This window comes from Myodes glareolus, chromosome 12 (genome assembly GCF_982192425.1).
Source record: "Myodes glareolus chromosome 12, mMyoGla1.1, whole genome shotgun sequence".
NCBI classification, from domain to species: domain Eukaryota; kingdom Metazoa; phylum Chordata; class Mammalia; order Rodentia; family Cricetidae; genus Myodes; species Myodes glareolus.
Window position 1 is genome coordinate 12,626,885 of NC_142037.1, and position 25,063 is coordinate 12,651,947.

The 25,063-nt window shown below is 40.0% G+C and overlaps 2 protein-coding genes across 3 annotated transcripts in view; one reads left to right on the forward strand and one right to left on the reverse strand.

Annotated features, from left to right (window-relative positions):
• Positions 1 to 93: 93 nt before the first annotated feature.
• Positions 94 to 19,347, reverse strand: Socs4 (suppressor of cytokine signaling 4). The gene is made up of 2 exons (XM_048430013.3): positions 19,117 to 19,347; positions 94 to 6,583 (listed from the first exon to the last, which is right to left on the reverse strand). The coding sequence occupies exon 2, from the start codon at positions 6,488 to 6,490 to the stop codon at positions 5,183 to 5,185; it is 1,308 nt and encodes a 435-aa protein (XP_048285970.1). The 5' UTR covers positions 6,491 to 6,583; positions 19,117 to 19,347; the 3' UTR covers positions 94 to 5,182.
• A 136-nt stretch (positions 19,348 to 19,483) lies between these two features.
• Positions 19,484 to 25,063, forward strand: part of Wdhd1 (WD repeat and HMG-box DNA binding protein 1) — a 42,484-nt gene continuing 36,904 nt past the window's right edge. For both annotated transcript variants that reach the window (XM_087911984.1, XM_087911985.1), the window contains exons 1-2: positions 19,484 to 19,779; positions 24,167 to 24,278. In XM_087911984.1, coding sequence (XP_087768110.1) covers positions 19,703 to 19,779; positions 24,167 to 24,278 — 189 coding nt within the window. In that variant the 5' untranslated portion in view covers positions 19,484 to 19,702. The remainder of the gene's footprint in view (positions 19,780 to 24,166; positions 24,279 to 25,063) is intronic.

Below are 25,063 nucleotides of genomic sequence, written 5' to 3' on the forward strand. Positions count from 1 at the left end.
CTGATCCTCCTAAGTGTATCAAGGTACTCTCCTGAATTTAACACACGACACACATCTTAAAAGAAAACAAAACAAAAATAACACCACCACCACTTTTGGATTTTATATATGAAGATTTAATTAAGCAAAAAATTTATTTAGATCCAAAATTTTAAACTCACACACAAATGTTTGTCAAGATTAGAAAGTGGAGCTAGTATGGGTCACACACCATGACTGACTGACAACGAGGCTTTATGAAATCATTAGGCTCTGTATATTCAAGTATATATAATTCATACTTGGCTAATACAAAACTGATCTGAGTTTTACACTGTGGCTCTCAAGTCTGAAAGCTTAGATTTGATTTATAGCCATGGCAAAAATTATCTTTATTTATTCCTGCAAATGTAATCAAATAAGGCGAACATCCATTTACACAGACCTTATGAAAGGCAGGAGGAAATAGCAATCATCTAATTGTAGAGTTTGAACCATAGACCCAAATTGTTCTGTTATCTCCACTGTCAGATCAAGTCAAGAAGACCTATTACAGTGAATGTGATTTTTGTATGCTCCACAAAGGTGCTATTTTGAGAACTGCTCATTCTCGATTAGTACTGAATAACTACTTACAATTATTTTCAACTATGCTCCAAGGGACACCTCTTACTGAATGGACATTCAGGAAACCAAGGTCAGGGCCATTACCTACATTTCACAGGACAGTAAGACGAAAGAGGACTTAGGATTGAATAATCCCTTCACAACTATAACTAGAAACACTATCTCAGAGTTTTGTCACAAGCCCTTTCCTTTGGATAACTATTACTTTCTTTTTCTTTTCTTTTCTTTTCTTTTTTCTTTTCTGTTGAGCCAGGGTCTCACTATGTAGCCCCGGCCTGGCACTCACAGAGATCCACCTGCCTCTGCCTCCCAAATGCTGGGACTAAAGAAGGTGTGCACCACCACACCTGGCTAAGTGAGCTATTTTAATCATTGTTTTGTTTTCAGGATTGTCTATAGTCTGTGAAATTTGCCCTGCTAAAATAAAAATATGCTCGTCTCCTGGATTCTGATTATAGTTAAAAGTGACAAATACTTTTAATGAAAGAGAGTAAGAGATTTCAAAACATCTGTCTCACAGGAAAGAAGTGCTCTGCTACATGGATCTATAAAACGACCAAACTCCAGAGACAGGAAGTTGATAATTTGATTTAGCTTAATGGCTTTAGCTCATGAATAAATGATAAAGGCTTATGTATTTTTCTTATAAAAAGATGATGAGTCTTACTTGCACATTTGTTCTACGTTTTAAAGGATTTCTAATCCCTAAAACATTCTTTATCGTCTTTACAATAAGTCAGAACATTAAGTGAAAGCCATTCTTTGACCACAGTTCACCATTAGCTGAAAGTCAGCAAAGAATACAGGCTTGTTCACCAAATCAATAAATCTAGCCACAGGCTGACTAAAAGCTTCCTCTAATATTCCTAGCTGGTCCTCTTTAAATTAATAGTCTCACCATATAATTATTTAGGCCAATAACATGGTTATGTATCAGAAAGATCACATACAAACATATAACTCTTCATAGAAAAACACCCAAGGAAACTAAGAAGAATGCATTCAGCATTATTGCAGGAATCACAGCATGACTCAAGATGTGGTTTTAACAGCGAGCAGAAGGGTCTGTCTTGAAAAGCCTCAAGAGAGATGGAAAAATCAAGTTCACCTCCTGATTGTGCAAGATGATTCCCAAGGTAGTGGCGTCTGGTCCAGAGCAGCTATTAGCAAGAAAGTAGTTCCCTTTCCCCGGCAAGGCGTTTCCCTGAGGTAATGCCTACATTTTTAATTTTAATATTTTATTCTGTTTCTTTTAGTTCCATCTTCTCTCACAAATAAACTACACATTTCCACCATACCGACTGCCTTTCTTTTTCGTTTTTGTTTTGAGGTGGTCTCACTATGTAGCCTGGCTGGCCTGGAAATCACTATGTCGACCAGGCTGTTATTCAACTCTCAGACCTGCCTGCCTCTGTCTCCTGAGTACTGGGATCAAAGGTGTGCACATCAAGTCCTGTAGTGGGCACTTTTTCGGCTGTAACTGACACTATACAAATGTTTCAAAATTCAAGTTAAGAGTTACATTTCCATTTAATTTAGACTTCTTTGGGTACCTCATAAAATTTATTCATTTTTAGCTATTTAAGTTAGTAAATACATTTTAACCTTTGTCATGAGTCAGTTTCTGAGTTCTGCTGTTCTTCACAAACATGGGAAAGCGGTCATTTCTCTAGACCCCAGCTCCCTACTTTTCTTGTTACTCTTCTTTCCTTCACAGGAGATAGTTCTCAAATCCCTCCATGTCTCTACTGTCCAGTTTCTTTTCGTTGTAGTTAGTGCCAAAGGAAACATAAAACATTTCAGAGAAAAGGAGTCTCTCCTGTCCTCAATTAATACACACTTCAAAGCTACACATATGGCAGTATTTTGAAAATATTGACAGCTGTTAATACCTTGAAATTGAAAAGAATAGAAGTCAGAGAAAATATAAGCAATCAGTCTGAAGTATATTAAAAGATAATCAAATCTTGACTTTCATATAAACACTAATTTTACCACTATAAAAGACATGACTATATTTTACTTTTCTTTATAAAACTACCTTTTAACAGAATAAGCTAGTCACCCCTTAGATAGTTCTGTACTGATAAAAGTTACTTTTAAAAGAAAAATATTAAAAATAATTGTTTCACAGCAACAGGTTTTACCAAATTCTGATAAGAAGCTGTGTGAGTCGAGTCTCACCACACTATAGATTTTGCCACCAAAGAAGGAGACTTAGGAAATGCTATACTGGTTAGTAAGATGAGCATCATCTCAGCAACTACAAAAGTGCCACAGCAAAGGTGAGGTAGTTGGAGAATTCACTTCTAGGAAGGGCAGCATCTTCTTTAGAGGGTATGCAGTCACCCCACAAGTGTTCACAGCCCGAGGCTCCCCACATCTGGAAGAGGCACGTCTTGAGTGGCTACCTGTCACAGATCCAGACCATCTTTAGACAACTAAGTAAAAAAATTCTAGGAGGGAATGGTAACAGATTTTCCACACATTAATTTTGTAATGTTGAAAAATTTGAAGCTATTAGGTTTTTTTGGGGGGGGGGAGGATGGGTATTGAAACAGGGTCTCACTCTGTAGCCTAGGTTGTTCCAGAACACATAGGAATCCTCCTGCCTCAGTCTTCCAAGTTCTGGGAATACAGGGATGGATTACCATGACCAATAAAAACTATTGCTGAAGAATGTTTTCTTTACATTAACAGTCCCTCAAGATCAGAACAGGTTTCTTTAACATATTATACAACAAGAATTAAGGGAAAAAAAATTTTGAGACAAACTCTCACCATACAGCTCTAACTGGCTTACATTTGCAGCAATATTCATCCCTCTGGTTCTCAAGTCCTGGGGTTAGAGGTGTGCACCACTGTACCAGCAAGAAACATTTGTTCTGACTTGGAAACTTAGGAGTCAATGTTCTTTCAATACAAGTTGAAGTTTTCTAATCCAGCAGAACTAGCATCAAAAAAATCAATTACTAGCCAGGCGAAGTCATGCATAGCTTTAATCTCAGTGCTTGTGAGGCAGAGGCTGGAGGATCTCTGTGAGTTCAAGAGCAGCCTGGTCTATGCAAGAAGCTACACGTCAGCCAGAGCTACACAGAGAAGTTCTATTTCGAACAAACAAAGAAACAAACAAAAATAAAATATAATCTACACAACAATAAAAACCAAAACAAATAAAAAAGCAAGGAAAAAAAAAGGAAAAAAGGAAAAGGAAAGCAAGAAAAAGAAACCTGTAATCCTGAAACTCAGGCTGTACGATCCCCTATCGGAGGTCAGCCTAGGCTGATAGAGAGATGCTGTCACTCTCACACACACACACACACACACACACTAAATAAAAATGACTACAGTATTTCAAAGGAGCAGATAAGGACCTCTGGGCAATCTGGGTAGGTCTGTCACTGAGTAGATAATCAGGGCACAGACTGCTTGTCTTTCTTACTGGTTACTTCAGGCCAGTGATGGTCCTAAAATGCTGTGCTGCCCTTATGATAGTAAACGTGAAATATTATTTTGCCCTCCTGTCCAGTACGTTATGTCATGAATCTATTGCCATGTCTTCTCCATTTTGAAGCCACGTAAAATACATGTTAGGTCTGAAGACAGAAATCAATATTTAGGTTGTGAAGACCAAAATGAATATTAAACTTGCTATATATTGAACCATGTTTTTTGCTTGCATTTATATTTAAGTTCAGTTTCAAATAATGAGAAACTATTCAGGTCTCTTTGTTACTGGTGGATACGGGAGCTGTTTAGAACGATGGATTTCCCTTAGGAACTAGAGTTCCTAGGAAAGAGCTAAGTAGATGCCCAGTCCACAAATTAACATAGAAAACTCTAGCTGCCGTAGCAACTCCAGGTTTCTAATAATGCTGTTCTATTTGTAAAGCTTCCCGTAAGAAAGGAACACAAGTTACAATATATTAGTCACCTCTTCCAGGCTGAGTGGCTGCTGCACTGCAGAACAAATTCACTTCTAGAACAGAACATTTTCTCTTTTCATTGGCTCTCTCTTTTCAATGGCCAAATTAAAAAACAAACAAACAACCTGCTTTAGGTAGTATTTAAAAAGAAAACACATTAAGTTTCATTTTAAACCATTTTGTTGCCTACCACTCCTATTTGCCATCACATTATCATGGACGGACTACAACACTCATCTTTACTGAAGAATTCTAAAATCAAAGTGGGAAACTAACTATTTTGCCATACAAGAATACTGATAGCATAGATTAGTAAAGCATTTCACATGCAGGGAAGAGCAGAAGATTATTTTTTAAAAAAAATCACAATATTCAAATGCATTTGCAATGCCTTGAAATTTCAATATGCCCGGACCATATGTAAATTAAGGGGAAAAATATACAATTTACACAGTAAATAAAAAAACAAAAAACAACAGCTTAAAAATATATAACAAGTGTATCATAAGAAAATAAACTAATCTGGAATTAAAATTTAGGGCAGTTTTATTTTGGATTCTAACTGCCTTTGTAGAAAAATTCAAAGAGGCATAAGAAAAATAAGAGTAAATGAAAATCCACCTGCAAGTCCACACTCCTAGCCTTTCCTGTCACTGCTGCTCGGGCACACCAATCCTGAGTAACCTAACTTTGGACTTGTAATGGTATTCCTTCAGATACAGTTTCATAGGAGAAGGAATTGGAAGGGCTTCGATGCCATCGTAAGTTGTACAATTACAAATAACTGTTCTGCAGATATGCTGCAAGGAAAAGGGGAAAGTCCGGATTAGCGGAGTGGACAAAAGTGGTTCAAAGAACATACAGGCACTTGGGTCCTTATAGTGCTCTAGCAGCCCGGTAATGTCAGGGGAATGGAAGACACACGGGTCGTGGGCGTCAAAGCTAAAGTTGTGATTCCACTGCTCAATCCTAGCATGAAGAGAACGACTGTAGCGCCTAAAGCTAACGGAGAATAAGTAATCTTCCTGTGCCGAGTCTCGCAGTAAAAAGGTGCCCTCTGGCTTGCCTTCCAGCAGAGCTTCGGCTGCGTATTTGTCCATAACGCCCCAGTAGCACGGATTGTTACTGATCTGAAGGAGGTCTGGTACAAGGCAGTGAACGTAATCCAGCTGGGTGTGGTGCTTGGGAGGCGCCTCCAACTGCAGGATTTCATCATCCATTTCCCACCTGGGCTTGTTTCTTTTTCTGGAGCTTGTGCACAGTGTTATAATTTCATCTTCTGAATCCATATCACTATCTTCTATGCTGTCATTTGTGACCAAGTTCACCAGAGAGCCAGTTATGTGACCACTTCTACACGAAGCACTGTTGGTAGTGATGACACAAGGCTGAACACTGGTATGTGAGAAACAGGGTATGTCTTCTTCCGTGTTTCTTCGTTTCAGCTGAGCATCCCTCAGTTTACTCCCAGGTAAGTCTGTGCTCAGCCATTCATCTGATTTTGGACTTACAGGACCAGTGTGTCGTTTAATGAAATGCCACCTAAAGGCTAAATCTGATGGAGGTGAGAATGGGCATTTGTCTAGCATGAGCTCACCGATATGAATTTTCCTTTTGGACGGAAGCCCTGCAGAGTGCCGACCACTACAGTTCCTTATTGGAAAACACTGCCCCACAGCATCCTGCAGCTTCTGTTTAAGGGACCGGCCTAAAAATCTATGTCCACAGGAATTGTCTAAGTCCAAGTCAATGGGCGAGCAGCTGTCCCTTTCATGGCTCCTTCGAGGAGCTCTGGCTTTCTCTTCAGGATCTACGGTCTCCCACTCAGAACAGCTCTCTGTCTTTCCGGACCAGGACAGCTTCCTTCCACTCCACACATAACCATCTTTTCGGTCAGCACTTCTACTCCGGCCTGTTTTAGGCCGGACATCTACATTTTTACTATTGTTTTCAGCCATTTTAAACAAATTATTTAAAACTCCCAGTGTTATAAATACTGCCTTCTTAGCTTTTCTGACAGGAGGATTCTTCTGGACGCTTTCTGGATGAATCTAAGAAAGAAAGAAGGAAGTCATTAGCAACCTGTTCACCTATTGGACACAAGGTGAAAGCAGTCAGTATGAAGGAGCGTTGCATGCTGCCAGGCAGCCCCAGGTGCCCTGTGCCCACGTTAATGTATTGCTCCATCACACTGGGATAATATTTCCTCATACCAAGAAGGCAAAATAATGGATTCCTTTCTCATAGCGGAATTTCAGTATGGTCCTCTCTCAGCCGTAATACATGCTTGGTTAGGAAGTTCCTAGTTTTGCAGAATCCCTTATGCTTATTTATCCGTCCCTTATTTTTCTCTCATTGGGTTCCTGAGACAAAGTCTTGCAATGTAGCAGTGGCCAACCTGGAAACCTCTGTACGGCCCAGGCTGGCCTTAACTTTGCAGCATTCCCTCTTCCCACAATTCTATGCTAGAATTAAAGTCATGTGTCATCACATCTGACTTTCAGTTTTTCTTATTTCACAACACAATTTATTTCTCATAAATTCTGTGTGAGAAGAAATAGTTACAAATCTTTGAGCTAGTAGTTAGAACTAATAACCTGTATTGTTTCTTGTCTTGTTTCCATTCTACTGATTAAAATATCAACAATTTCAAGTTGAAAGTTTTTAGAATCTATTAAGTAAACAATTACCACTGAACAATAGGAATGCCAAGTGAATACTTCTAAGAGTTTTGTCTATTAATTCCAGTAAGTAGTTACATCATTATCAGTCTTTGCAGTTTTTAGAAGTATTCTCTTCATACATTCTTTTTTAAAAAAAGATTTATTCATTTATTATGTACACAGTGTTCTGCCTGCATGTATGCCTGCAGGCCAGAAGAGGGCACCAGATCTCATTACAGATGGTTGTGAGCCACCATGTGGTTGCTGGGAATTGAACTCAGGACCTATGGAAGAGCAGCCAGTGCTCTTACCGCTTAGCCATCTCTCCAGATCTACTCTAACATTCTTGATCATTTGAAAACAAGCAGGTAAATTTCATTGGCTACACATACTAGGATTCATAATGAATTTATGTAAGTATTTCTAAAACATGTTTTTAGTCATTTTGAATTGTGTGCCTGTGTGTGCCATGAGCATGCAGGTGCCCGAGGAAGCTGGAGAGTATCGGGTCTCCTGAAACTGCAGTCATAGGTGGTTGTGAGCCTGCTGGTGTGGGTGCTGGGAACCAAATGTAGGTCCGCTGCAAAACCAATAAATCCTCTTAACTTCTGGGCATCTCTCCAGCCTACCTAAGTGTTTGTAAGTAAAGCAAAAGTTAAGCCAGGAATTGAGAGGCAGGGTCCTATTTTTCCGAATATTTTCACATGAAAGCTGGATTTTGCATCAAAAAGTCAGTCACACAACATGCTAATTATAATTATGTTTCTTAATTTCAGAATATTAAAAACCTCAACAATCAAGTGGTATGGTTAGAGACTAATACATTTCAAAATAAAATCCTAATTGTACCTAACTTTCCCAGCAATACTATCACCGAGTACTGTCTTTATCTTCAATAGTATTTCCCCCCTCAGAACAGAGGGAAGAGTTTCCATAGTCAACAAGTCTACTAAATAGTACATCATTCTAAATACTTAGACTCCTAGAAGTAATGAAGATAGTTTGAGGACTCCTTAAGGTAAAATCTGAATGCTCCAAAAATATCAAACTTTTCAAGTGTCAGCATGTTGTCACCAGTGGAAGGTTCTACACCCGACCACGTGGTGGGCTGCAGGCAAAACACAGGGAAATTAAAAATGCGTGTAAAATTACTATCAGGCGATGTGAATAATATATATATATGTATATATATATATCCTATGTGAATAATATATATATATATATATTCAGGATATATATATATATCCTGAATGAATGGTTTTAGACTTGGGCTCTTCCACAAGATCTCATTACATATATGTAAAAATTCCAAAATCTGGGAAAATAAACAACATTTAAAAATCCTTCTGGCCCTAAGCATATCAGATAGAGGAAACCGCAGTAACCCTGAGAAGGATGCTTTACAAAAGACCACAGATAAACAGCTTCTCAACACCACTGGGAAATAAAGGTGAGTTTCTTACTCTGAAGGAAAATGAGCCAAAGCATCAAAGAGAGGAGAAAATAAAACTTTCTATTTACCAACAATTTTACTTCAATTATGGATATGATGTTTTGTAAAAGTGGGATGTGAAGTCTAAACCAGGAAGACACGCAATCAGGAGAGGGGGCTCTGGGGAACAGACAAAAGGACAGACGTCTCCTGACACACAATACAGACAATGCCAGGGTCAAAGATCGATGTCTGGAAAGATCACTGAAAGAAGGATAAAGCAAATTAAACAAAGATTAGATGACAGTTCTGAGGAGCTCAACTCCCATCCCCACCCATGTGTGCTGAGGGCTGGACTTAGGGCTTTGTTCCAGGTCAGAAAGTTCTACCATCTGTTATATCAAAGTGTGGACCAGAGTATCATGCAATTGTTAACAGTTTTCAAAAAAGAAAGAAAATTTACCTTGCATTGTCTGTTTTTCTAAAAGTTAAAATGTATGAAATTGATTATATGGCTGACAAAGCCTTCCTAACTTACTGTCATCTGTGACCTGATGCTACCCTGAAGGGGAAAGAGGGAGGCCTAACATGCTGGAGTCAGGCCTGCCCGCTCCATGTCTATTCACCTAGTGTAGTGTACTGCACGTGTCCATATGATGAGGGGATGGATTTTTGAACTGTAGTATTTGAAGTAAAAGAATCTTTATGTTATATTGAGATATAATTATGAAAATTTTGTTAAACTCCAGGGTTGCAAGTTATCTCAAAAAACAGTATTTATAAACTAGTTGAGCTTTGGGAGCTGGAGAGATAGTTCAGTGGTTAAGGGCACTTGCTACTCTTCCAGATGACAAGAATTGGACAGCAAGCTCATCAGGTGGCTCACAACTGCCTCACCTCTGGCTCCAGGGCATCTGATGCCCTCACTTCTGGCTCCAGAGCATCTGACACCCTCTTCTTGCATCTGTGTCTTTCTCTCACACATATACACAAATAAAAGTTTAAAATATTTTCAAAATAAGTAAGTTAAACTTTTAAGAGATATCCAAATCAAATTTTCTTCTTTCACAAGATAGCAAGTATTTTACTTTCACTTTTACTGAGCTAACAAGTGACTCTCCAAAATTACTCAGCAGATTTTTAATATTTACTCCATAGCATAGGCAACCTCTTAACAATTACTAGAAAAGCCCTTTGCTGCAGTAAGATCATATTGGAAAAAGAGAGTTGAGATGTCCAGATCATGTTGTAAAAGATACTCAGAATGTCCTGTATAGAAAGGATAACAATCCATCGTTGACCTGTACATGGTGACGCAAATGGAGGGGCAGGAGGATCAGGACTTGAAGCTTATCTTTGGGTACACAGTGAATTTGAAGTCAGCCAGTGCTGCATAAGAACCTGTCTTAAACAGTCAAACCAAACAATCAATGTACCATGTTAAAACAATAACAACAAAAAAACCCTCTTGTATTTTCCCGCTTAAAGACCTGGGAGGGATTTTTCTAATATCGTTCACAAGTCTCTTTAGACTTGTGGTGCTTGGGATCAAACCTAGGTTTCACATACGTTCTTTTAATGAGGTATATCCCTAGCACCCCAAATTCATTAAAAATTATTTATTTTTGAGCACAGTTTGACTATATAGCTTTGGCTGGTCTGGAACTCACTTTGCAGATCAGGTTAGTCTTGAACTCTAAGAGATCTGCCTGCCTCTGCCTACTAAATGATAGAATTAAAGTTGTGTGTTATTATGCCTGGCTCCAAATTCTTAAAAATATAAAAACTCAATCATACTGTTCTCAATAAAACTAACATGGCTTTTGGGGTGGTTTGAATAAGAATGCCCCCCACGGCTCATATATTTAAATGTCAAATCAACAGAGTGGCATTATTTAAGAGGATTAGGAGGTATGACCTTGATGGAGGAAGTGTGTTACTGGGGGCAGGCTTTGAGGGCTCAAAAGTCCAAGCCACGTCCCAGTGTCTCTCTTCCTGCAGCCAGCAGATCCAGATGTAGAACTCTCAGCTATCTGTCCAGCATGTCTGCCTGCATGCCACCATGCTTCCTGCCAAGATGGACTAAACATCTGAACTGTAAGCCAGCCCCCAATTAAACGCTTTCTTTGTTAAGAGTTGCTGTGGTCATGGCGTCTGTTCACAGCAATAGAACACTGACTAACACAGCTCCAAATAGTCATTAGCTCTTGAAAATTTCCTCTGTTGTCATGATTATTACTCTTTATAAGGCTGGGGTTAGAACCCAGGCTTCATGCATGTTGGATAAATGCTCTACCCCAAGATGATCCTTGGAATTTAACCAGCTTTGTATAGAGAAAGAGGAGTTACGGTATGGTTGGGTGGCTCTATAGCAGTTTTGGTACAGTATAAAATCAGACAGGGTTTGGAGAGACGCAGACACATTGAAGAGCCTAACGGCTGTGGATTAACTCCCCTCCCTCTTCCTTTTTAAAAGAAGAGGAAAGCCTCATTGGGAGAAGCTGCTTTGGCTCCTGATTCAGTATTATTTTTTATGAATGAAGCCATGTTACCCACAGCCTTGGGAAATGAACAATGACATTAAAAAAAAAAAAGTTATTCTTTCTTAATGAGCAAGAGGCAAATGTTTAAAAACAAGTTTGTGTAAGCGTTACCTCAAGAGAAAAAGTTTCCAGATTCAACTGGCATGACAGTGATGGAAGAAATCAATGCCCACATGCTAATTTCACCAATGAAAAAGATGTAACTAATGTTTCTATTGAGTAAGGCTAGGAAGGTGATTTTAATTCAAGAGTTTTATAGGAAATAAAAGTTAATCACAGGGTTAAACATCTGGAAAATGAATCTGTAGTCTCTACATTGCTGGATAATAGAGCATATTGTATATCTATAAATGTACATTATTCATTACTACTTAAGCCTACAATGCTGACATACATTTAAGATTAGAATTCTAATTTCTAATACTAACCCAAAGTAAATTTGATGATCAAAGAGTAATTCAATATACTAACTAATTCACAAATGCATTACTACCGTGATAGCAGTTCAGTCCCGTGACCTTTCCGACGAGTTTGTAACTGCAGGTTTACCTGCGGCACCCACCCCAGTCTCCACCAAAGCACTCGGGTTAGAGCTCGGTATCTAAGGTGGAGCTAAATAAACACCTAGGCTTCACAGTTGGCTGGTAGACAACAGAGGAATTCCTCGGAATAGTATATCAAAAAATGAAAAGAGGTTGTATATGAGAAAAAATTTTTGAGATGAAAAAGTTTTCATTCTCTAATTATCTTTTCCCTAGTAAATTTTTTTTGTTCTAGCAAAAAAAAAATTAAATTTATATTTATTTTCTTTTTTAAAATATTTATTTATTTATTTATTATGTATACAATATCCTGTGTGGGCCTGAAGGCCAGAAGAGGGCACCAGACCTCATTACAGATGGTTGTGAGCCACCATGTGGTTGCTGGGAATTGAACTCAGGACCTTTGGAAGAGCAGGCAACGCTCTTAACCACCGAGCCATCTCTCCAGCCCCCTATTTATTTTCTAGTAAGTAAAAGCATATCCTTTAAAGAGTTAGCCAGGACTCACAAGGCTGAACTGGATGATAATTAAAAAACAAGCAAATAAAAAGGAAAAGCCCAAGTAAACCATTAGTTTAATACTATTTCACTTGCCCTTTCCCTCACTTCCTTCTACTTCCTTTCCGGTCATAGCTTGGTCACACTACATTCTTTAATCTATATTCCACTAAACAAAAGTCCTAAAATTCTGTGTGGGAGGAAGTTTCAGTACAGTACTTTATTAAACTGCATGTGACCACTGTTAATGTATATTTACAAACTGCTCAGATAGACTTTTTAACCTTCTTACTACAAATGTTAACTTATAGGAATCATTTCATTATGTTTGCACCCATCAAAATCATATTGTACTCCATAAATACATGACATTACTATTTGTCAAAATAAAGCAATACAAATACTTGTTATTCTGGGGGAAAAAAGGTGGGATCCCTTGTCAGACAAGTTTGAGAAGTGCTTGCTGGCAGACTACCACCCCACAAACAAAGTTCCTCAAAGTCCCTTCAGCAAAGAAATCTGCTTAAGGCACAGATTCTTGCACTGACCACAAATCATTTTTATAGAACAGAATTTGGGAAACATTAAAATGAATGTATACTCCATGAGCTTATGAGCCAAAGATAAAGAGCTATATCTAAATATTTATCAACTGAAGTCAGCTACTCTAGAATAAAGGGCAAGCAGAAAACTAATGGCTGGAAGTCCATGGATGCAGGCAAGCCCAGGGAATAAATGGATTAGTAACCTGGGACTTCTCTTGGGTTTGTGTCACACACCCCATCCTCTAATAATGTGCTTGGTAGCTTAGGCCCCTCATCGTCAGGAAATATGAACATACCCTTCTCTGAACAATGCACCTACAATCTGCTAGCAATACAGGGCCCTTTTTCAGTCAGCTATGCAGATTTCCCTTCCCATATGGACCAAGGAACAGTTTTTTATCCAAATATATTCACAATACTTTCTAGTCCTGATCCAGTATAAACTGACTTTAGGTGCATGTGCAGCAAAGCAAAAACTGTGTTAATTTTTAGAGAACCCCTATTTACTATCTAATTATGCCTATGCATAACTGGATGTGCACATGATTAAAGTTAGATGCATTATGGGAAGAAACATATACCATAGAAAAATGATTATATGACCTAATCTACCAATCAAAATAGGAAACCATCCTCATCGTGCCCCCTTTTAACAAAATTCCCTTTTCTCTTGAACCCATAGAAAAAAGCCCCAAATGATAACTGGGGCTCTTGAGTACCTTGGCTCACGAAGCCCACTGCTCCCTAACAATGCATTATGATCTTTTATATTGCTTTGTTTAAATAAAGTTTCCTTGCTACTTTTGCAAATATATGGGAGCTTTTATTTCAATTCCTTGAAGAAGGGGCCAAGAATGAGGATTCTGGCCCTCAGCCTCTGGCCCTCAGCCTCTGGCCACCACACAAAACCTGGCCTCCCTGAAGTGGAAGGAAGAACAACAGAATCTTAGAAACCAGAATATTTAAGATATCTTATTAAAACACTTTAAGGAATAAATTGATGTATTTTCCTCCTAATTTGTAATTTCCAATAATAAAACAGTGTGTATTAATTAACATATGGAATGTTCAATAAGTTTCAGAACAGAAAGGAGCTACAGATCCCCAGTAGAGAACTGGACTAGCATGCATTAGGCTCCATGTTCAATCTCCAACACTGCAAAGCTCCAAAAAGTATAACTCTAACTTGATTTTCTCATTTGTAAATCAGGACACATTTTTACACAGTTGTAATTAAAGTACATGAAAGCAACATTCAAAGAGATTAACAAAAATAAGTTATCACTGAGAACTTTTCTAAAAAAGAAAGATGAAAAAGTGGCAAAATTGAAGGTAAAAAATGAAGGAGAGGTACCAATAGCTATGTATTTAAGGCTAGAAACTGCCAAAAATATATCATGAAAAGCTAAGCATATATTAGACATGGTGGCACATGTTTGAAATGCTAGCACTTGGCAGGTGAATGCAGAAATATCAGGAGTTCAAGGTCAGCTGAGCTATGCAAGAGCCTGACATGACAAAACAAAACACCAAATAAAAAAATCTGAAATTGAAAAAGCTCCAGTATTTCTAAAATATCATAAAGCATACATAAAACACATTACTCTTTAATCACATGCTCCTTTAAACAGCTGCTGCTGCTTCCTTCTCCTCCTCCTCTCTGCTTCTTCTCAAGATTTACTCATGTGTCTGTGACTGAGTACAGGCATGTGCACCACATGTGTGGAGGTACCCCCAGAAGCCAGGTACGTGCACATGTGTGGAGGTACCCCCAGAAGCCAGATATGTGTACCACATGTGTGGAGGTACCCCCAGAAGTCAGGCATGTGCACATGTGTGGAGGTACCCCTAGAAGTCAGACATATGCACCACATGTGTGGAGGTACCCCCAGAAGCCAGAAGAGGGTTTCTGATCTTCTGGAACTGAAGGTCCAAGAAATTGTGAGTCATCAGATGTGTGTTGGGACTTGAACCCAGGTCTTCTAAAATAACCAAGTGCTCTTAGTGGCTGGTCCATCTCTCCAGCTCCAAAGCTTTCAAATTTTAGATCCCTTAAAAATATTGAGTGAAAATAAACTTTAAGTGACAAAAATTTTATAGGTTCTTTTAAAAACTATTTCACTTTATTTTATGTGTATAGGTATTTTGCTTGCATATCTTGTCCCTGGGAATTGAACCTAGGTCCTCTGGAAGAGCAACCAATATTCTTAACCTCTGAGCCATCTCTCTAGCTGCTCCCACACACATTTACAGTTCCTTACAAGCTAACTTAACAAAAATTTAAACTGAAATACTAGGTAAGGTTTTTGTTTTTGATAGTGTAGGGGGAGCAGCAGGTCCCTCTACATAGCCCTGATTGTCTCAGAACTCACTATGTAGACCAGGATGGCCTCAAACTCAAAGACAGCCACCTGTGCCTGGCTCCTGAAATTAAAGGTGTGGGCCACCATGCCAGGCATTTTTAAAATAAATAAATAAACAAAACTAAGGATCATTCTTTTTACTATTTTATATATTATATATGATTATATCCAAGGTAGGTAACACATTTCACCCATATACTAATAAATTATGAATCTGTATTTAAAATTTTAATGTTTTAATTTTAAAAGCTATTTGTGGAGCACAAACCTATAATTCCAAGGACTTAAGAGGTGTGAAATAGAATCTCCAGTTTGAGGTTAGCTTGGGCTACACACCAAGACTGAGACTAATACCTATCGTCTTTTGCTGTATTAAATTCTGACTTTTATGGCAACAGCTTGATTTAGAGGGAGAATGGCAGCCTGGAGTCTGACACTGTGTCAGACTTTGGTGAATGTGACAACTGGCGAATCAGAACATTTCTGAGTTTTAGCTTTTCCACCTAAAAAACATTGGATGTTATCAGGTATTTTAGAGCACACCTTTAATCCTAGCACTTGGGAAGCAGGGGCATCTGATCTCTGTGAGTCTAAGATTGGCCTGGTCTACCTAGTGGCCAGTCAAAGCCAGAGTGAGACTCTTTCAACAAAAACCAAAACCACTGAATATGGTCAGGGATTTAAAAGGGCCCAGGAGTGAACTACTGTCATTATTCTGTTAAGTGGGCATAGTATCAAACTGCCTTCTAAATTCTTATCTCTACAGCAATAGATTAGCACATTTCTCAGAACTGATCAGAGAAGTTTCTTTGTACAGTGGATGGTGGTTAATACAGACATTTCTGATTGATCAAAGTACAGAGACTAAGAGTCAACAGAGTCAGCCACAAATGCGACATCCTTATCACACCCCTCCCCAAAACTAAGGGACCACTGTGGAAAGTGGTCAAGGAGATCTGGGGCGAGACAGCCTTCTGGACATGACAGGACCACTGAACTCATGAACTCACAGAACTGTGGCTGCCTGCACAAGCCCAAGCCAGTGAACATGCTAGCATGGAGTGGGGAGGTGCTTATGAGACCCCATTCTTAACTGAGAAACTACTGACAGTTGATGGCGTCTAGGGAAGGAAGAGTCAGCTTTCTTTAAGGGTGTGGCCACCATGTTCCAGCAGATGGTCCTATACTCATAAGTATATGGGTAACTCATTAGGCAATGGTAGGTTATTAAGGTAGGTCAAGGACACCAAGTTGAAAGAGGGTGGGGAGGTAGGGGTGGATTTGGGAGGAGTTGGGGGAATATGAGATCAAAGTATAATGTGTGAAATTCTCAAAGAATAAAATTATATTAAAAATTTGTCTGTTTTGCTATAAGAAAAGTCAATCTAGCACTGCCAAGGTAATACAAGAATCAAATACTTGCTGTTTTCAGCTAGAGGACGTAGGTGGCTAAAAGCAGAGGGACTTTGACTATATTCTCTTTTATATCTTATTGGGTTTCTTCAAGTATTATTTATTCCCAGGATAAATATGTTATTAACATTCATTCATAACACATTTAGAGAGATTTTAAAAAAAATTGTTTTTTTTCTAATATTTGGTTCTCAGCTATTGTCACCCTCTCTTCCAGCCTCATTTCCACAGTAATGATGATTTTTATATCAATTAAGTATTCTATTGGGAGGCAGAGGCAGGTGGATCTCTGTGAGTTCGAGGCCAGACTGGTCTACAAGAGCTAGTTCCAGGACAGGTTACAACGATACAAAGAAACCCTGTCTTGAAAAACAAAAACAAACAAAAAAAAAGTATTCTATTAAAAAGAAATTTTAGGGGCTGGACTGGAGAGATGGTTCAGTAGCTATGAATACTGGCTGCGCTTGCAAGGAACCCAAATTCAGTTCCCAGAACCCATATCTTGCAGCTCACAATTGCCTGTTGCTCTCCAGGGGATTTGATGCTCTCATTCTCTGTTTGTCTGTCTGTCTGTCTCAGATATATACACATGCACATCTCCCCCCACATTAAATATAAATTAAAAATAAAATCTTAAAAAAAATCTTATGTAGGCAATTCTGCTATAGTCTGTTGGATAACTGTAGGATTATATACCATTATTTATATAGATAATATTACCTTTGGTAGAATGCTAATATATCTATGTTTTCTCAACCTATTGCCCTTGAGATCAACACTATTTGTGAACCTCAGGATATTAAAATGGTCACAGTAGGGCAAACTAACCTTCAGTGAAATTGGACCTCCAATCTTGGCACTGTTTTCAGCGAGTTCATTCAGATACCCACTCAAATGAGATATGCACTGGTAATAAATAATTCATTTAGGAAATTTTGGTACTCATATCAGAATTATAGTACACTGGTTTATTTTTTTAAGTTATGTTTTTTAGATAGCCTGACGATTTTGCAGTACAGTACTTTAGCTATGCAAATTTCATTACTGCATCATCATTCTGTACATATTGCTTGAAGATCTATTGTCCTCAATATGCCATAAACTTGCTGAAGGTAGGATTCACAGTTTTGGAGGCATCTGGCATGTGAAGGTTTTACAGGCTAAACCCCACTTTAAAGAAAACCACTAAATACCTAAAATGCCCAACTAATAAATAACATGAGGTCTTAACAGTCTTAGACCTCCATGAGTAACTTCTCTGCACTTCCATAATTTGGTGGAACTAAGTATCAACTCCATCCTGGAGGTGAGAAATCTGACATTCAGGAAATGGAAGATACACTCACACTCAAAGTCATACAATAGGTTAGAGATAAAATTAAAAACTAGAGCTGTTTAATCCTCAGGCTTAAGCTTATTCATCCCTGTGAGGTCAGCAAAGGAAACATTGTCTTAACCTGTGAATAATGGCTTGATTGCTAGGGCAGAGAGAATGGGTGGGTATGCTGACACCGTTCACAGTTTTAAATCAAATGGTATTACAGATACTATATAGTATTTACAACTATAACTCTTGTTCCTCTTTGCACTTTTCTGAGTGTTGAGGTCTGAATAGCATTACTCTGAAATCCCACTCTGATACAGTCAATATATAAATATATCAACTTGAATCTCACACTATACCTAACAATTTTTATTGCCCGGTTACTTGGGCAAAAGAATTATAAATTGGTCCATCTTAAAACTGAATAATTTCAAAATAAAACTAAGTTACTCGGAAACCATCATCGCAGGTACCTGTGTTTTTGGGGCACAACTGGTACAATTGGGATTTTAAAAAGAATCTTAGGTTCTTTTTGAGCCAACCACTCTTTCTTTTTATGCCTATACAAACCTGAGTGTCTACTTGGAACCCTAATTTTTACAAAATGTTACCAGAGCAAGAATATCACGGCTTGCAATAAGCTTGCAAATTTTCGGAATGAATCCGGACTGAAGAACCGGTAAATATACTTCTACAACGGAAAAATGTCTCAGGTGATGATAAAAGTAAGTGATTGAAACTGTATGGTGGGTACCACAAAAACTCTGAAAAATTCCGTAAGATAAATCCTACCCCCCCCCCCCAAAAAATCATAGTTTTCAACAGAGACCAATTTACTAATATGGAGACCATGAAGAAACAAGAAAATCATAAAGTTGACGGGCCCAAGATCTTACTTAGCACAGGATGCGTTATGGGCTGCAAGGATGAAAAGAAGCGTCCAACAACATAAATGAGAACTCTTCTTTCAGATCTATATGCACTATAGTAAACTTTGGGTGGGAACTAAATAGGAAATCCGAGTTAACTCTCTTAAGCATTATTTAGCTAGAGGTGCAAGAAACAAGAACGACTCCATCCTTCATCACGGCAGAAATGACAAAGTGAGGGCACGAAGAATAAAGGCTCGACAAGGTCCGTTTCTAACCCTGCCCCGGGGAGCTCGATCGGTTCAAGGAGTCGAATGTGGTTGCCTGGGAGGAGAGCCTGGAAGGGAGGGCGCCAAACCCCAGCCCTCACGGCCACCCACCCCGCCTCTCACCTCTCTGGGCGCAGCTTAACTGGGGCTGTCCGAGCAACTGCCGCCATCACCATCGCCATCACTGGGCGCTCGCTCAAGCGCGGAAGGCAGGCCCGGCCACTCCCGCTCCTCATGCAGCTCCCGCGAGGCGGATGCTCTCTGTCAGCCCCCGCCCCGCTCAGTCAGCCCGGCGTCCGACTCGCCGCTGTCTCCGCCTGCTCTCCCGGGACCGCCACCACTTCCGGGTTCAGCACCGCCCCAGCCACCGCTCGAGGCTTTGCGGCGGCGCGCCGCTGACGCCAGCACCCGGCGACCTCGGTCGGGACCTGCGCTGGGCGGCAGGCCGCGCATGCGCAAGGACGAGCGCGCCCGAGCGCGGGAAGCTTCTCGCTGCAGACTGCTCCTTCCTCAGCCCGAAGCTGTTGCACCCGCTGCTGCTTGCTCGCTTTGCCCGAGCCTGCAGAGAAGCTTGTCACTTCCTCAGCGGGTGGTGTGATAGACTCTCCGCCGTGACGTGCCGTTGCTCCTCGGGTGAGGGAAATAGGACCGCGTAGAGCGCTCGAAAATACCAGTTCTTACAAAACGGTTCAGGTAGGCAAAGGGAAAGATGCCGGCCACACAGAAGCCCATGAGGTACGGGCACACGGAAGGACACACCGACGTCTGTTTTGATGATTCTGGAAGGTAAGCGTCTCGGGAAATAATAAAAAAAAAAAGAACTAGCCAGGTGTGAATGTCTGCCGATGATGGCCCATGCGGAGGGAGAGAGGCAGGGATAAACAGGAGCGTCGGTTTCCTGAGACTTGTTTGCTTTCAACTGTCGTGGTAGTTCTAGATCTCAGGAAAGTTAAAATTCTTTCCCCAGAGGAGCGTCTTCTCGCCACCCACAATTTCATCCGGTGTCACGTTCGTTTTATGAGCTCGCTCACTGCATACTGCTTGCCAAATCGCTCATCCCGTCAGCAATGGCATCCTCTTTTGGCCTTAGTAATGTTATTTCTCTTTGTTCTCTTTCTTTCTCTTTTCTTTTTAACTTGCTGACTTCGAACCGACTTCTGTTTCGTTCTTAAACTGTTATTTTACAAGGCCTTCTGCTTTTAATCTTGTTTGGAGGGGGTGGGGAGATGACCAGCCAGAGTTCAGGGGGGCCTGTAATACCAGTGATTAGGAGGTGGAGGCAGGAGAGTCCCAGAGCAAGCAGGCTAGCTAGATTAGCTGAATTCATGAATTCCGGGTTCAGGGGAGACCCTGCCTCAGTATGTCAGAGCTATCGAAGAAAACATCTGCCATTAACCTCTGGCCTTCATATGCTTGTGCCCCCGCGCACACACACACACACACACATGTGAACACACATAAACACAGGCGTGCAAACAATATACATACACACTTGCATGTCCACACATAAGAACCTTGTTTTTGTCCTCACAGCAGGAAGGTCCTGAATGTTTGAAACAGTGCAGCTATCCGTAGAGAAGATGAGTAGAGGATGAATTAGTAGGAGGCGCTTTGATCAGCTGACTAGCAGAAGTGAGCACTGGAGTGGAGGTCAGCCTGGAGAAGACAGGTATCAGTAGGATGAGTCAGTGGTTGAGGGCAGAGAAAGATGTCTGATCAGGTCTGCATAGCTGGATGTTACAGTTGAGGGACTTATGCCATCATTTGTAGGTGCTGGAAATACCTGGCACTTGAAGAGCATGGTTTAGAGGGGACAGGGAGTAGAGATTACCAATTATCATTTGGACAAGGTTAGTACAGGAAGTCTTTCAGATGTTCAACTAGAAATGTAAAGAGAACATTTGGAAATCAGAAAAATGAGCCAGGGTTAGAAATAGATGTATCTTTGCTTGATGTCTGTCAGGGTTGAGGATTGAAGTCTCGACTGGGAACATGAATGGAATTGTCAGCCTATGTACAGATATCTGCTGCATTAATTTAGATGAAGTCACCTAGAGAGGAATGACTGTAGTGAGAAGAGGGGTGCAAGGGCTAGGCCCCCAAACTAGATATTGTTGTAGAGGAGGGACATCCCCTGCCAAGGAGAAGAAAAGAAGTTACTGTAACAAGTGTTCTTGGTGAACCAAATTGAAAAAGAATAATAGATTAAGCCACACGGAGGAAACTGATGATCTTGTGTAAGTTTTGTGGGCTAGAAAGAGTTGAAAGCTGTGTTGGATTGGAGTCGAGAACGGAAGGGGAGGAGTTGGAGTTAGTGAGTGACATTCTTGAGAAGTTGGATGGCATGTGGGGTCAGGAAAGGTTTTTACTTTTAAGGTGAGAGATTACAACATGTATGTGTATAGAGAATGAGGGATTTATGAGTACTGGATATCCTGAGTAGGTGAGAGATGGGGACATGGTCAAATTCACAAGTGAAGTGCAGGTAGGATGGAGAGTAAATGCGCTCAACAATAGATTTTTTTGCTCTCTGAGTAAAGCTGGAAGCAGTTGTTTGAAAGAAGAGGAGCTGGTGTGAGTCTAGTGTTTTAAAAGGAGGAGCGGGGCCGCATCCAACCGCCTAAGAGGAGCGCGGGCCCCCACCCGGCTAGCTTACACGCGAAATAATTACACACAAATTGTATTCATTTAAACACTGCCTGGCCCATTAGTTTTAGCCTCTTATTGTCTAACTCTCACATATTGATTCAACCCATTTTTAATAATCTGTATCGCCACTTGACTGTGGCTTACCTGCGTGAGTCTAACCAGCATCCATCTCGGAGAGAAGAGCCATGGCGTCTGCCTGACTCTGCTTTCTTTCTCCCAACATTCTGTTCTTTCTACTCCACCTATCTAAATTCTGCCCTATCAAAAAGCCAAGTAACACATAGACAGAAGACCCTCCTCCACCAGTCTAGGGAGAGGAAGAGTTGGATGTACTAGGGAAACGCAGCTGGATTGAGGGCAGCACTAACACTAAAACTTCTCTGGACCCAAAGTGGGAACAGACAATCTGGATGTGCATTCTTCAACTGCTCTGACAGTGCAAACTTGTAAATAGATGGGTTAACCAAACCTGGGAGTGTTGTCATGGGTACCAGAACGATGGAGGGCCAGAAGGTCAATGAGAAGAAGACAGATATTAGTGACAGACCATGGGATCTAAGACAGATTAGAAGGGATTTGAGAATTTAAGGGAGTGAGAAAGAAAAGGTCGTCTCAATAAATTGGGTTCTGGGCTGGGCATGATGGTATATGCTTTTGATCCAGCACTGGGGCAAAGTCAGGCAGATATTTGTGAGCTTGAGGCCAACTTGGTCCACACAGTAAGTTCCAGGTCAACCAGAGTTACATGATAAGATTCTGTCTCAAAAGTAGGTAATCAAGCAAATAAATAATTCTGTTTTTCAGTACAATACAAATTGTATGAGGGGCTAGAGTGGTGTCTCAGTGGTTAGTAGCACTTCTTGCTCTTCCAGAGGGCTTAGATCTATTTCCCAGCACCCACATGGTAGCTAACAGCCATCTGCAACTCTGGTTCCAAGGGATTTGATGCCCTTTTCTAGTCTTTGGACACCGGGCAGGCATATGGAGCACAGACTACATGCAGACTAAAGACTCAGACATATCATATAAAATATTTTTTTACTTGTTTGAGTTGGAATGCTAAGGGTAATAAGGTAAAATGTTAAGTGATTAGGACAGTGGAAGTTGAAATTATGAATCAGTTTCAATATTGTAGAGGTAAAGATGGTCTAAGCTTGTGACTGTGGAAGTGTGAGGTAGATGGCAAGGTCATTAGAGGAGAAGCTGGTGTGTCAGGAGGAAGTTTCATCATATTGAATTGAAAAACACAAAGTATGGTAGACATGGTATGGACTTCTGAAAGGCTTTACTGTACCACGAATGGGTTCCCCTTTGTGGAGTAGACCTTGAATCCAAACAGTACTCGGTTACCCCCATAACTGCCATGCCACATATGTCCACACAAGTCATATAGCACAGACTGGTCTCAAACTTAATATGTAGCTGAGACCGACTCTGCTTCCTAGACACTGAGATTATAGTCAGTGCTATTACCCTGGCTAAACACTTTCTTATGAACCCCTTCTGATTTTTCTGTTTAGGAATTAATCATTCTTTTCTCCTAAACATTCATCTTATTCATCTCTTCCCTTCCTCCCCTTTCTCCCTCCCTTCCTCTTTTTTTTTTTAATTTATATATTTTTTTGTCCATTTGCCCTATACTGTTTTTACGTAACTTGCTGGTTTTTGTTTTTGTTTGTTTGTTTGTTTTTGATTTTTGAGACAGGGTTTCTCTCTGTAGTTTTAGCTGTCCTGAAACTTGCTTTGTAGACCAGGCTGGCCTTAAACTCATGGAGATCCACCTGCCTCTGCCTCCTGAGTGCTGGGAATAAAGGCATGCATCACCACTGCCTGGTTAATTTGCAGTTTTATATGTATCCACATAGGACATTTAAAAAAAAAAAAGAAAAAAGAACGGGGCTGAAGAGATGGCTCAGTGGTTAAGAGCACTGACTGCTCTTCCAGAGGTTCTGAGTTCAATTCCCAGCAACCACATGGTGGCTCACAACCATCTGTAATGAGATCTGGTATCCTCTTCTGGCCTGAAGGCATATATGCAGGCAGAACACTGCATACACAATAAATAAATAAATGAATAAATAAAAAATATTTTTAAAAAATGAACAAAAGCACTTGGGAGATGAGAAATTTGAAAAACAAGCTATAACAGATGCATCTAGTTATTTATTTTAATAATTTTGGGGTAGTTGAGCTCAAACATTTGCTATAGTTTGTGTGTGCCATAAGTTGCTTGGTACAGCGGATATATATGATGGTGATCAATGTGGAAATAATCTCTTAGATTATGTTCTCATCTTTCTCTTCATTATTACAAGGAATAATTTTATGCCAGGAAGAACTGTAGAGAACATTAAACTTATCTTCATTTTATAGAATGAGAAGTTAGCAGTCTTTTATTGATGTTTATCTGAAAAAAATGAGAAAAGTATTCACTAATAATTTGTTTCAGAATATATAAAAGTAGCATTCCATAAAGAGTATTCCTGAAACTGGGTGACATTTTCATGTTGTATGTCCTTCACAGCTTTATTGTGACTTGTGGAAGCGATGGTGATGTGAGGATGTGGGAAGATTTGGACGATGATGATCCCAAGTCTATTAATGTTGGAGAAAAGGCATTTTCATGTGCCTTGAAGGTACTTAATCCACTTGATGTGACTTTTATGTTTGGGTGAAAGATTGTATACAAATATTAATTTCCCTTGCTCTGTACCATATCTTTGGGGGAAGCACTTAGTTTTTTATTTTTTAAAAAAGATTTATTTTTAAATTATGTGTGTGTTTGCACTTGCACATAGAATCTAGCAGAGGGTACCAGGTCCCTTGGGGCTGAAGTTACAGGTGGTTGTAAGCTGCCTTGCATGCTGGGAACCCTGAAACATTCAGGTCCTCTGGAAGAGCAGTAACTGCTTTTAACTGCTAAGTCTGAGAGTGAAAATGTTTCCTAAAGAAGTTTTGAATATATTGCATGCATCTTTCTTTATTCCCCAACCCCCCATTTCTATGGTTTGTTTCTTGAGACAGGGTCTTCTTCAGTTAAGACTGGCCTGGGACTCACTGTGTAGCCAAGGGTGACCTTGAACTCCTGTTCTTCTGAACCTGAACTGTTTGCATCTATCAAGTGGTGGGATCATAGGGCTGCAGCACCATGCTGGGTTTATGTAGTGCAGGGGATCAAAGCCAGGGCTTTGTGCATGCCAGGAAAGCATCCTACCAACTGAAATGTAGTACAGCCCAGGACCACTGGAATAGCAAAAGTTACAAGCAACTGAGGGAATTCTCAGAGAATTTGTTTTATATTTGATAGAGCCACAAAATAGATATGCAACTATTAAAACAGGATAGCTTTTGTATATCTGCATCAGAAAAGGTATTTGTAATAAGTGAAAAATGGGAAAAGTTGTAGAAATGTCTGTGTAGT